The 13,479-nt window shown below is 40.9% G+C and overlaps 1 protein-coding gene across 6 annotated transcripts in view; it reads right to left on the bottom strand.

Moving 5' to 3' along the window:
- Nucleotides 1–13,479, bottom strand: part of CEP162 (centrosomal protein 162) — a 51,916-nt gene that overhangs the window by 16,973 nt on the left and 21,464 nt on the right. For all 6 annotated transcript variants that reach the window (XM_061989448.1, XM_061989452.1, XM_061989450.1 and 3 more), the window contains 11 exons: nt 12,657–12,687; nt 12,187–12,309; nt 11,312–11,503; nt 11,068–11,149; nt 9,249–9,513; nt 7,842–8,109; nt 5,125–5,267; nt 4,188–4,415; nt 2,671–2,808; nt 1,702–1,814; nt 802–910 (listed from right to left, as the gene is read on the bottom strand). In XM_061989448.1, the coding sequence (XP_061845432.1) occupies nt 802–910; nt 1,702–1,814; nt 2,671–2,808; nt 4,188–4,415; nt 5,125–5,267; nt 7,842–8,109; nt 9,249–9,513; nt 11,068–11,149; nt 11,312–11,503; nt 12,187–12,309; nt 12,657–12,687 (1,692 nt within the window). The remainder of the gene's footprint in view (nt 1–801; nt 911–1,701; nt 1,815–2,670; nt 2,809–4,187; nt 4,416–5,124; nt 5,268–7,841; nt 8,110–9,248; nt 9,514–11,067; nt 11,150–11,311; nt 11,504–12,186; nt 12,310–12,656; nt 12,688–13,479) is intronic.

Raw genomic sequence — 13,479 nt, 5'->3', positions numbered from 1 at the left:
GTCCCCTGATCATCTTGGTGGTCCTGCGCTGGACTCTGCACTGGAATGCCTCTGCTAGTCTTAAAGCTCACTGGATTCAGATCTTATCACTTATCTAACTAGTTCCTGTGGTTTTTTTGGTGGGGTTTTTTTGTAGTGGTTTTTTTTTTTTGGTTGGTTGTTTTTTTAAGTTTAAAAAGAGAGGAAAAAAAGAGGAACTCTTAATTTCTGTTCTAACCATCACAACACTCCCCTCATGCAGTAACCAGAACAAGAGAAGTTCCTGAAAGCCTTTAATTTTAACATGAAGCTTATTGAACATCTTCTCTCAAAACCACAAGCATCTGTAGGACTACAAAAAACAAGTTAGATGAGTGAATAACAGTTCTTTTCACTCTGATGTCCTTTTCTAGATCTTACTTGGCACAGAGTAGGGAAAAACACTCTTCTGGATTTGTCTGATGTGATTTTTTCTAGAGTGTATCTGATGAGACATTTGTGATACACAGGTGCAGCAAATAATAGCAGGTTCCAATGCTTTCTTCATTTATGTTATTAGACTATGATATGAATGGTTATGTGTTTTTTGTACTTTTCTTTGTTGAGGTGAGGGAGCCCTGGCACAGGCTGCCCAGGGAGGGTGTGGAGGCTCCTTCTCTGGAGGTCTTCAAGACCCACCTGGACATGTTCCTGTGTGACCTGATCTAGGTGACCCTGCTTCTGCAGGGGGGTTGGACTAGGTGATCTCTAAAGCTGCCTTCCAACCCCTACCATTCTATGACAAATTCTATGACATGAAGCCCAGGCTTGGCATAAACTTACCTGTGCTGCTCGAAGCTCTGAAATCAATTCTGTGAAACTCTGATTTCTGGCTGGTTCAGAGTCCTGCACGATCTGTGACTGGATATTATTACTCTTCTCTATCTTTTCTCTAAAGGTTAAGAACAAAAACGTTTATGCAGTGTGGTGACTTGGTATACTAACAATGACATACTAAAAAGCAAACACACCTCCCCTATTCCACCCCCAAAACAGTATGACACAGTCAATCTGTGCAGGCTTAAAACAAAGAAAGAATCAATTATGAAGAACATCTTTATATTGAAAAACTTCCCATGTGAAGTGAAATCTGCTCACAAACTAGTTTGTTGAGACTACACAAGGGAGGGAAACAAAACCTCCTTTGCCTCAGTGGAAGTCATCTATGCCAAAGATTTGTAAATTAGGAATGCACACAGTTGTTAGGGATTTTTCTTCATTACTAGCATAGGATACAAATCTTACAGGACCTACAGTGCACAGAATCTAATGGCTGATTCTTCCACTAATGGTTGACTCTTCCACTACCAGGATCTCACAGCCTCTGACCTACTGTGTATCTTACAGCAGTATCAAACATTCTGACACATGAGTAGAAAAGCATTTTGACACTACCAGAACAATTGTAGCATACATATCACACTCTGATAGGAATATCTGCACTTCAACATTGAAATAGTCTCCAAATGGAAGACTCTAGTCATCCCACAAGTCTGCAAGAAGACTAAAAAAGTGCCCACAGTCACCATAAATCAATTCTCAAACAGAAAACCAAAACCACAAACCCCAGAAACCCTGGAAAACATCTATCTGACAGACTCCATAGGGGTCCTTTATAAATAAAAATAACAAACACAGTTGAAAACCCCAGACATTTGAGGTTCAGAGTTTAAATAAGCCTACCTTACAGCTACCAATTCAGACATTAAACACTGATTCTCCTTAAACATTCGTTCCTCATTTTTTTTGTTTTGGATCTGTAGCTCTTTCATTTGTTTGTACAGTCTCTCATTTTCCTGAGATAAAACAGAGTTAAAGAATGTTCATAAATTACTATTTTATCCAGTTCAAAACCAATTGTCTATGGCTTGTATAGTTTGCCTACTGAAACAGTGGAAGGAAACACTAGATGTTTTATTAATAAGTCTATAAAATGAGTATCTACTTTCTTTACCTTTATGCTGAAGTAGTGTATAGTGACTTTTACTATCTTGTCCAAGTGTTGTCTGCTCATTGTGCAGAACCTAGAGGCCAGTTCCTCTGCAAAGCTAACCCAACTCTATTCTAAAAGCATAGACACGGATGGGTCAGAGACCAGAGCTCAGCCTTACCATGCTCCAATCCTGTGGACACAAAACATCACCCGTTTGGGATGCTCACAGCTGTACTGGCAAGACATTGTGCCTACAGTAAGAAATATGGCTGAGAATCAGCTGGAAGTTAGTTAAACTAATCCATTTATTTGAATACTTGCAGCTGTAAAATCAAATGGATTGGTTTGTAAACTAATGCTCAGATCCTGTGAAAAACATCTTAAAAACAGAGCTCTCCAGATTTCTGAGATCTAGTTTCCTACTACATTTGGAGCAAAACATTTGTGGTTCTTTATTGATCATAAAGTATTTTCCAAGATCAGTATATTTTTTACAATTTGGAACAGTTCTGTGGAATCATGGAAAAACTGAGCCCAGCTAGACATGTGTGAAATGCTTTTTAAAGTGTAACACATGTTCTCCCTTCACACGTCAATTCTAAATTTCATCCACTTTTTAGGTAGCACGATAACATTTTTCAACAGAAAGATAATAACCATTAAACAATTTTGTTTCTGAATCGACTAGAACACACAGGTGAAGATGCTGTGTGCCATACCTGTTGATAACCTTGAATAATGACCTCTTGATCTTCAATTTCTTTTTGTATTTGTGCCAGTTTTTCTTCACTGACAGGAAATGTTGCAGTGTGATGGGCCCATCTCTTCTCTTGAGTCAGCTCTTCCATACTTCTTACCTTTCAGAAATAATGAGACACAGGATTATCAAGAAAACTTTCTTAGTGATATGGACTCTACAAGTTCTACTGTGCTCCTTATTCTTATAAGGAAGGAATAGTGGCATAACCCTGGGAATATGTCATACAGACAAAACACAACATTGAAAAATGCATCAAAAACATATGGTGTATCTCCACATATGGTATTTATCTGTATAACAAACGGTATCTATTAATGTCCCTCTCTTATGTATCTTTGGGTTTTGGTTTTTCTTTTAACATAAAGGTGAGTTAATTCATTGCAAAAACCCTCCTGCAGAACTCCCAAAATAGCATATTAAAGGAACTGGGGAAAACATTGTTTATCTCTGTGGAAGAAAGATGGTCATGTCCTATGGGCAATGAATGTAACAGAGGGTACACATTTACAAACTAGCAGTTTGGAAGGAGTGGCTGACACACCAGAAGGCTGTGCTGTCATTCAAGGAGACCTGGACATGCTGGAGGGTTGGGCAGAGAGAAATCTAACGAAATTCAACAAGTGCAAGTGTAGAGTCTTGCATCTGGGAGAGAATAACCCCATGTACCAGTACAGGCTGGGGAATGAACTGTTAGAGAGTAATGTAGGGGAAAAGGACCTGGGGATCTTGGTGGGCAGCAGGGTGAGCATGAGCCAGCAATGTGCCCTCATGGGCAAGAAGGCCAATGGAATCCTGGGGTGGATTAGAAGGGCTTTGGGCAGTAGGTTGAGAGAGGTTCTACTCCTCCTCTACTCTGCCCTTGTGAGACCACATCTGGAATCTTGTGTCCAGTTCTGGGCCCCTCAGTTCAAGAAGGACAGGGAGCTGCTGAGAGAGTTCAGTGCAGGGCCACCAAGATAATGGAGTGGAGCATCTCCCTTCTGATGAAAGGCTGAGGCAGCTGGAGCTCTTTAGGTTGGAGGAGATTGAGGAGAGACCTCATTAATGTTTACAAATACCTAAGTGGTGGATGTCAGGAGGATGGAGCCAGGCTGTTGTCAGTGATGGCCAATGACAGAACAATGGGTACAAGCTGGAACAGAAGAGGTTCCAAAGAAACATAGGGGAAAACTTCTTCCCTGTTCAGGTGACAGAGCACTGGAAGGGGCTGCCCAGATGGGTTGTGGAATCTATTTCTCTGGAGATATTCAAAACCGACCTGGATGAGTTTCTGTGTGACCTACTCTAGGTGCTCCTGCTCTGGCAGGGGGGGTTGGACTAGATGATCTTTTGAGGTCCCTTCCAGCCCTTGAGATTCTGTGATTCTGTGTGTATATCTGGATTTTCTCCTCTTTAACAACTCATGCAAAACAGCAATTTAATTTTCAGAAGCATTTCTCATGTCATACAGAAGTGGGATACCAGATGGTGAAGTACCTTACTCTGAAGAACAAAGTTTTCCTGACTCAATCGAGAAAGCTCTTTTTCATGCTGTGTTTTCAATTCTATTATCTTTGTCTCAGTCTCCTTCTCCTTTTCTGCAGCCGTGCTGGTTAGCTGTCGAATCAAATCCCGAGCTCTGCTCAGCTCCTCCTCTGCATCTTGTACTCGTTTTAGCAAATATAGTTCTCTGTCACAACTTTTGATGGGAGAAAATGAGAAATCCTAGTGAAGGGAAAAATTCAGGGAAAGATTACACTGAACTGATTGTTTACCAAAAATTCTGTTCATCAGTTTTATTTAACTGGCTTGTCTGGCTCTCAGCAACCATGTAAGGCACTTGAAGAGAAAAGCCCCAACATTCTAACAGCAAAACATCCTGCATTTACTTTATTCTCAGTAATTAGTACTCAGTAGTTACTAAGCTACTTTCTAATTTCTGACACATGTATGAGGAAAACAGGCAAAACAACCCAACAAGAAAGAAAGACCTCTCCCATGAGAGCCACTACATGGCTACCAGAATTATTCTGTTATGCACTGTACTTCATGAAAAGCAATACTGATTTATGTAGTCAATGAAGGATTTTTATACAGCTGGTAAGGAAGAAGGAAAATCCATCATGGATCTGCAAATCAGAACATTGTAAAGTACAAGTTTTATATAAAATTTTCCCCTCTTCTACCATGAAACAGGATTTTTTAGAAATGAATAAGCATTCCAACTTAAGAGTGCATAGAAGTATTCAAGCAATAGAATTATCCCAGCATCTGAAAAGCAGTGTGATTATACTAGCACATTTTAAAAGGAAAACATAGTATTTGGCTAAAACTCAATATTTCAATTTGTGATAATTTGTAAGTCAGGAAAAAAATAAGCTTGCAAACCAAGCTGTACATACTTCAGTTAGAAACATCACTGATTATTACTTACGTGTTGATTTTGCCTGCAATAATCCACAGCCTGGTGTCCAAGATTATTAACAACTGACTGGCCGGACATAACGTTGTTAATACTCCCCTTCAGAGTTGGTTCATTTGTTGCAGATCTTATTATCCTAGTAGCAAATAAAGCTTCTTCATTTAGGCAGAAAGTAAAATAGAATACAATTAAATTCAGCATTTAATGTCCTTTAAAAAAACCTCCATCTACACAGGTGGCCCTCCCCATAGGCATCTAAAATCAGTACTCTATGACCTGAATTTTGAATATAGAAACTTGAAAGCACTGAGACATTATGGGAAATGCTGTATGGGGTTTTTTAAAAATAAACTGATGATGAGATAAAACAAAACCCAAGAGAAAAACTGAAACAGTAGCTAGATAATAAATCCATCATGAAACAAGGTTAACCTCAGTTCTCTGCTTGAGAAGTGGCCAGTTATCTAAGTATACAGAAATACAATATATATTCAAGCTACAGTGAAAATAAGACACATCAGTTTCATAGAACCACAGAATGGCAGGGGTTGGAAGGGACCATAGAGATCATCTAGTCCAACCCCCCTGCAGAAGCAGGTTCACCTAGATCAGGACACACAGGAAAGTGTCCAGGTGGGTCTTGAAGACCTCCAAGGAAGGAGACTCCACACCCTCCGTGGGCAGCCTGTGCCAGGGCTCCCTCACCTCACAGTGAAATAGTTTTTCCTTATGTTTAAATGGAACTTTTTGTGTTCCAGCTTCATCCCATTACCCCTTGTCCTGTTGCTAGATACCATCCAAAATGGACCAAATGCCAGTGAGCACTGACTCCTGAGTTACAGTCTCACATCTTTCAAGTAAAGCACTGCCCTTTAAATAAACCATATCACAGACAGCACAAAGAGACATGCAACATTTATTTGTTGCATCAAAGAGCAATTTGGCTGGAAATTCTAAATCAGGGAAGTTCCCCCTAGAGAGTAACTAATATATATACCTGGAGCTATTCACATCTTAAGTCTTCTGAAGTAGACATAGTAACTACAACTGCCATTTCATTTCTGCCTATAGCAATTTAAGCTAAGAGCTCCTGCTTAGGAACATTATACCTGAAGAAAGCAGGTAATGATAATTTTCCAAATGTAGTACTTTTTACATTTCTCACACCATCCCCTCACAAAGGTGCTCCTTTAGCACTGATGATTAGGGGATTTTTTGATTCAATGCCATTGTCTTCCTAGCTTCAGAGATTCCTGTGAGATCAACTTCTGAAGTCATTTGAAATTGCTATGGAGAATGCTTATAGCTCTAGAGAGAAGAACATGTCTGAACGAGGCTAGTAGCCTCATTTTCTGAGGCTTCACCATTCACTTTACCACCTCCAGCTGTACACTCTCCTCTTCTGCTGTGAGCTCCCCTGCAATGCACTGAGGAACTAAGCTTCCTTTCTTTGACAGGTGCTGCTGAAGCATCTCCCTAAGACAGGCAACACCACCTCCAGCTGCTTTTCCCAAGAATATTTGCAGGGGTTTTAAAAGCAAGACGTGTTACAAGTGTGCTAAAACCTAGGCATCTGTAGAGCTATTTTCCCATGCTTTAGAGATAGCAATCATCATCTACAAAGATGCTAAGCTGGTAGGAGTTGGAAGGGACCACAGAGATCATCTAGTCCAACCCCCCTGCAGAAGCAGGGTCACCTAGATCAGGTTGCATAGGAACGTGTCCAGGCGGGTCTTGAAGACCTCCAAGGAAGGAGACTCCACAACCCCTCTGGGCAGCCTGTGCCAGGGCTCCCTCACCTCACACTGACAAAAGTTTTTTCTATGAAACCTGAAGAGTTTCATGAGATAATTCAGCTTAGCATCTTTGTAGATGATGATTGCTATCTCTAAAGCATGGGAAAATAGCTCCTCTTCTCCAGACTAAACAGCCCCAGTTCCTGCAGCCTTTCCTTGTACGAAAGATCAGTCCCCTGATCATCTTGGTGGCCCTGTGCTGGCCTCTCTCCAGAAGTTCTCTGTCCCTCTTGAGCTGAGGAGCCCAGAACTGGACATAGGACTCCACATGAGGCCTCACCAGAGCAGAGTAGAGGGGGAGCAGAACCTCCCTTGACCTGCTGCCCACACTCTTCTTGATGCATCCTAAGATGCCAGGATGCTTCACCCTAAAATATATGAAAAAAGGCTCGCTCTTTTACTTTCAGCTCAGCTTTCACAGGACTACATTGGTATTCTCCTTTCCTTAGCATTACAGGAGACCTGAACAGAAAATAGGACTTGATTTTAGGCTTTGTTTGCACTCTAGCAAAGCAAACACAAAAAGAAGCACCTGAGAACAGAAATTTGGCATCACCCACTGAAGTCAGTGTGTGATGGGTGTCAGTTTCAGCAATTTTTGCATTTCCTGTAATGAAAAACATTAACTTGTACAAACTTATTTTTGAACACCAACTTTTCCTAATGTTCTGGTCCTGGTGGTGAACAATAGGTATAAGTCTCAAACACAGCAGTGGTACAGGAGTGGAAATGAAACAAAAGTTCAGCACAAAGCTTTGAATCAAAGCCTCTCTTTCGGCAACTTCAGGCTGATACACAAAATATTGTGTTCGGGTTTAAATTTCTTCTACAAGGTTTTGAAAGGTTTGTTTGGGGTCTTTTTGTTGTTAAAATGTGAACCATGAAGAGTAAACATCTCTGGCTCTTAAAACAGATTTCTTAAAATAGAATTACCTTTAGCTCTTGCTCTGTCTGCAGGAATTTTGGTTTTTACACTGGTCTTTTTGAAAGTGTCTTTTAGTGCTTTCTTTTCACTAGCTGGAGAAGACTGCTTTGAGAGCAAGCTGGGTTTCCCATACCCAGAACTTCTAACCACCCCATGAGGACCACATGAAGACTTCTTTTTATGTAAAGATGCTGGACTTCTGATATTCTTGTGTAACATTGCTTTGGTTGTCATGGATTCTGACCTTTCATTCTTCAAGGAACAAGCCCGAAGAGCCTGTGATAGAGCACATTTGTTTAAAACCCATTCTAGGCTGTAGTGTGATCTGAGGGTGGCTTTCATTTATAAAAGAACATAGAACCAGTTACTAGAATTACACAACTGTAAAATTCAGAGCAGTGGGAAGCATTATGTAAAACCAAATTAATAGTATGCTGTTTTGCAGGATTTTTACTTCAGAAGTATACATAAATGCAAGTATCCATTATATTGTTGTGGGAAGTTGTACTGCATCACATAATCATTAGCTTACCAAAGCAGGTAGCACATGAATAAAGGCTAAGCCCAGTGAACACAGAAACCCAGTGGTGAAGAGAGAAACACTGGCAGGCAGAAGATCCCCACTGAACTTCATTATCAAAAACAAAGCCCCCGATACCTAAGACCAGCAAACGAGAAGCTTATCCAGTTGGCCCTGGTAGGAAATCAGCTAAACCACCTCTCTCCCTGCAAGGCCTTGCAGGCAGAAGAGGTCATTGCCTAAGGAGTGTGGGACTAATTTAGGGGATGTAAGATCATTTGAGGACGCAGGGAGAAGATCTAGGACTGAGGAAATCTTGTTATGGAACACCTGAGAGGACTGTGAGAACGTGCAAAACTTACAGAATGTTTAGAGGACAAAAACTCAAGGTAGAGATTAAGGTAGATCAAGTCTGAACAAATGTGGGAAACAGGGAAAATAAGACTAAAGAAGCTAGTGACATGACCATGTTGCTGGTCAATACACCTGTCTGAGTAAGCCCTGCATTCATTATTGCAGTCTCTACTATATTCTTATTGAACTATATTTTTAACTGTTCTCTCTGCAGGTACAGTCTCTCTTCTCAGCCTGTGTGTGTGTTTATATAGGTCCCCTCAATGGGAACACTTACTCAAGAATTGCAACTAGCTTGAGCTGGGGACATGGAACCACAGCAGGCATGAACATATTGGGCTGGGACAGGAAGAATCCCACTGGTGCCAAAGTCCACTGGGTTTTACTACCTCTAACAATAGCAATGACATGGGAGTTTCAAGAAAACCAGCAACAGACTCAAGTTCTGAATATCAGAGCATCATCAAAGGAGAGGCAGTCTAAAAATATACACATGTTAAACATAATTCCATAGAATAAAAATCTGGCTGCTCTTACTTACTTGTTTAGATTTGCTGTCTTCTGAAAGTAGAGAGTCTTGCACTATTTTTTCTCTTAGTCCATCAGGCTGTACTTCCTTGGTCTGAATTTCTTTCTCTGTCACTCCTTGAGAGTTATCATCATTCACAGCTGTCTGTGGAAAGATGCTCTCTTCTCTGTTAATTTTTTCAAGAAAGTTTGTCTCCCAAATTATATTATCCAGGTGCTCTTTAAAGGGCAAGTGGCTGATGAGGTCGTTTGCTGTGCTGTCTAGTAGTTTCAAAGGACTACAAGAGAAATGAATAAAAGCATATATAATTTTTACCCTTTACTTTTCTATTGCTCTGGAAAAAGAGAGCCATTTGTCCTTTAGGTATCAGTTGTAAAGAATGCTTGACTTTGCAACAGCCCCTGTACTTTTAAGAACAACTTTGCAGATTCAGTTACACAAATCCAGTCTCATGCTGGGGAACAAGAGCCATTTCCCAGCAGTGACTGTTTTTGTAGAGATATCAAACTTGGCTACAAGCTGAACACCTGCAAGCATGCAATTAATGCTAATCAAACAATGAGTGGTAATTTCAGCTATGTGATAAGCTCCCAAAACTCATTTGCTAAGCATAATCTACTTCTTTTCAGGGTCTGTGTTTTCTGCTCTAGATACAACAGTGGGAGCAAACCAGAAGGAGGTATCATAGAATCATAGAATGGTAGGGGTTGGAAGGGACCTTTAGAAATCATCTAGTCCAACCCCCCTGCAGAAGCAGGGTCACCTAGATCAGGTCGCATATCAACATGTCCAGGCAGGTCTTGAAGACCTCCAAGGAAGGAGCCTCCACAACCCCTCTGGGCAGCCTGTGCCAGGGCTCCCTCACCCTCACAGGAAATTAGTATTTTCTTATGTTTAAATGGAACTTTATGTGTTCCAGCTTCATCCCATTACCCCCGTCCTGTTACTAGGTACTATAGAAAAAAGGGATGTCCCAACCTCCTGACACCCACCCTTTAGATATTTATAAATGTTAATAAGATCTCCCCTCAGTCTCCTCTTCTCCAGACTAAACAGCCCCAGTTCCCACAGCCTTTCCTCATCAGCAAAATGCTCCAGTTGTCTGATCATCTTGGTGGCCCTGTGCTGGGCTGTCTCCAGCACTTCCCTGTCCTTCTTGAGCTGAGGAGCCCAGAACTGGACACAGGACTACAGATGAGGCCTCACCAGGGCAGCGTATAGTGGGAGAAGAACCTCCCTTGACCTGCTGGCCACACTCTTCTTGATGCATCCCAGGCTGCCATTGGCCTTCTTGGCCACGAGGGCACATTGCTGGCTCATATTTAGCTTATTATCAATCAGGACTCCCAGGTCTCTCTCTGCAGAGCTGCTCTTCAGCAGTTCGACCCCCAGCCTGTACTGGGGTTGAATGGAGGTATGGAACACAGATTAGTAAGAATCGTGAGACTAAAAGGATTTGATCTTAGATTATGGAGGATGGAGAGTTAGGATAGCATGTGGGCTGAAATCTATGCCTCGGGAAGAGGAAAGGGCAGACTATTGGGAAAGTAGAGCTGTGGTGGCTGTGAGAGTGAGGAATACTTCCCCAAATGATCTGACAAACACTGCTGCTTATCACTTGAAGTTTGGGAATTCCTTTCCCAACCCAACTAACCCTGTATATTCATTCATCTTACAATTTACTTAAAATGCCATAATATCAGTGCAACACATCAGCCAAATTTCAGCATTTGATCAGGGAAAAAGACAGATGAGTTATTTAGTAAGGTGTCTTTTACAAATAGTAAATGGACTTCAGCTATTACAATTCTTAAAATGCATTTTGAAATACCTTTTAGGCTCTATATGAAAACTTCTGATATTACATGAATGTTCTTCAATTGGTTTCATCAATTCTTCCAGAGTAGGTAAATCTAATTAGTGAAAAACAAAAAAATTAACACCCTCTCCCTCTCAAAACTTAGAAAACAAATATTTGTATAAAGGACATTTGAAAATGTTTCATAAATGGAGTATCAAAGATGTTATTCATTTTACATGTCTGCATAATACATACCTTCCTTTGAAGTATTTACCTGATTTAATAGTTGACATGTTTTTGGAATGGATGTCATTATTTTGTGAAACCCCTTGCACTAAGCATTCTGAGACTGCCATTGCAGAATCAGGCAGGTTTTGCTCATCAGTGTCTCCCACAGGCTGCTCAGTACGAGGGTACACTGGGTCTAAAGCTTCCATGTCACCGGGACTCTGCCCACAGTAGGGACCTGTGAAAAATGCAAACTCTGAACAGATACTACAGCATTTTCTGGCTGGGGAAGCATCCCACTGGAGCTTGTATTTCAGTTACTAGCTTGGTCTGTTATGTGCTGACAACAGTGATTTCACTTATGAGACAAATATCTTATAATCTCATTTTTTTACTATCAAAATGAGCAGTTGCCAAGTTGATTAGCATGTACTAAATAGTCTCATCTACAGTTTGTGTGTCTCTCCACTCTCCTCCTGCCTCAACACTGTATCTGTACTAAAAACTAGCAGCACTGATTTGACAGAACCGTTTTAATGCAAGCCATCAGAGCCATACTCTGGATGTAAGTGGCATCCACTGTTGTATAAAGTTTGATGAGAGAGTGTATTTTGTAATTGCATTCAATGCTGTCAAAGAAGAAATAAAGCTGTGATGCATAAGGAGACATTATCTAAAATAAAACTGCAATGTCAAAAGCAACTTTACAATAACCAAGTGCAAAAAGGTGTCTTTTTTAGCAGAAACATTACTTTTTCCTGAAATATTTCCTTCTCCTGTCACAATTTGTTACTAAACACCCAGGGCTTCACTTTCACTGATAACCTGAGAACAAATGAAGACAACAGAGCCACCTATCTTACTAAAGTCAGATTTTAGGGTTTGGGTTTTGTTGTGTGAATTTTTAAAAGCAACCCTTACCTGCCTCATTCATTTCATCTCCACTGACTTCTTCAGGCAGGTAACGTTCACCTAGAGCTACATCTGATGCTTCAACGGCCTTCTGAAGCTCTGTAGTTGAATCTTGTGAATCAAGTAATGCAACTAAAGAAAACACAATTCTCTTGTTTATACTGTGTATGCTGGAATTGGAAGTACAACAAAACTTAGCTTCATATCCTAAACATTAATCTATCGCCATTAATGGTAAACTGATTCGTTCTGATTGCCAGCATCAAAATCTGAGCATTGGCTAGATGCAGTCAAATAAAAAACTCTATGGACAATCACTCTGAAGTGCTAGGATTCACATTACTTTTTAACCACTTCAGTCCAGTAGACTTCCAGTAGAACACAACTCAGGTGAAAAAATATCACAAGAGTAAAAATCAGGCAAGAATGCTTCAAAAAGCTACATTTAATATCCTCCTAATGATCAGTTTGTATTTTACCTTTAGCCAGCATGCCAGTGTTTGCTTCTTCCTAACAAAAAGAAAAAAGGAATTACTTTTTGAATCTTAAAGGAAAAAAATATCTGGAGGAACTTTAAAAGTTGGTCCAAAACCACAGAATCTCAAGGGTTGGAAGGGACCTTGAAAGATCATCTAGCCCAACTCCCCTGCCAGAGCAGGACCACCTAGAGTAGGTCACACAGGAACTCGTCCAGGTGGGTTTGAATGTCTCCAGAGAAGGAGACTCCACAACCCATCTGGGCACCCCCTTCCAGTGCTCCCTCACCTCAAGAGGGAAGAAGTTTTTCCTTCTGTTTCTTTAGAACCTCTTATGTTCCAGCCTGTACCCATTGCCTCCTGTCCTATCACTGGCCACCACTGAGAACAGCCTGGCTCCATCCTCCTGACACTCACCCTTTGTAATTTGTAAACATTAATGAGGTCACCTCTCAGTACCCCCAAAGCACATACAGCAGATTTTAGGTCCTCTCTCCAAACTGCTTTTCTTTATACAGCTACATCCCTTGGTCTGTGTCACTTGATGGTCACAGAGGTGGTACACACCACCTCAGTAACTCCAGCAGGGAGATTAGTCACTACCTACTCTGAGGCTGAGGCTCCAACCAGAGTTCATAATTTGTGCACTCCCATCCACAGCACAAAGGATGAATAAACAGAAAATGCTGTGAAGAACTTGATCCTTTCAGTGATTTACCACAGGAAAGGGTATTTCCTCAATAGAGCAACACAGTCTCAGGACCACTATAATCTTTTCTTTCAGATACTACATACTACACAAAGATTTACTGGATTTACAGTTATG

Source organism: Colius striatus, chromosome 2 (genome assembly GCF_028858725.1).
Source record: "Colius striatus isolate bColStr4 chromosome 2, bColStr4.1.hap1, whole genome shotgun sequence".
In the NCBI taxonomy this organism is placed as follows: domain Eukaryota; kingdom Metazoa; phylum Chordata; class Aves; order Coliiformes; family Coliidae; genus Colius; species Colius striatus.
This window is presented reverse-complemented; position numbering and strand designations above follow the sequence as displayed.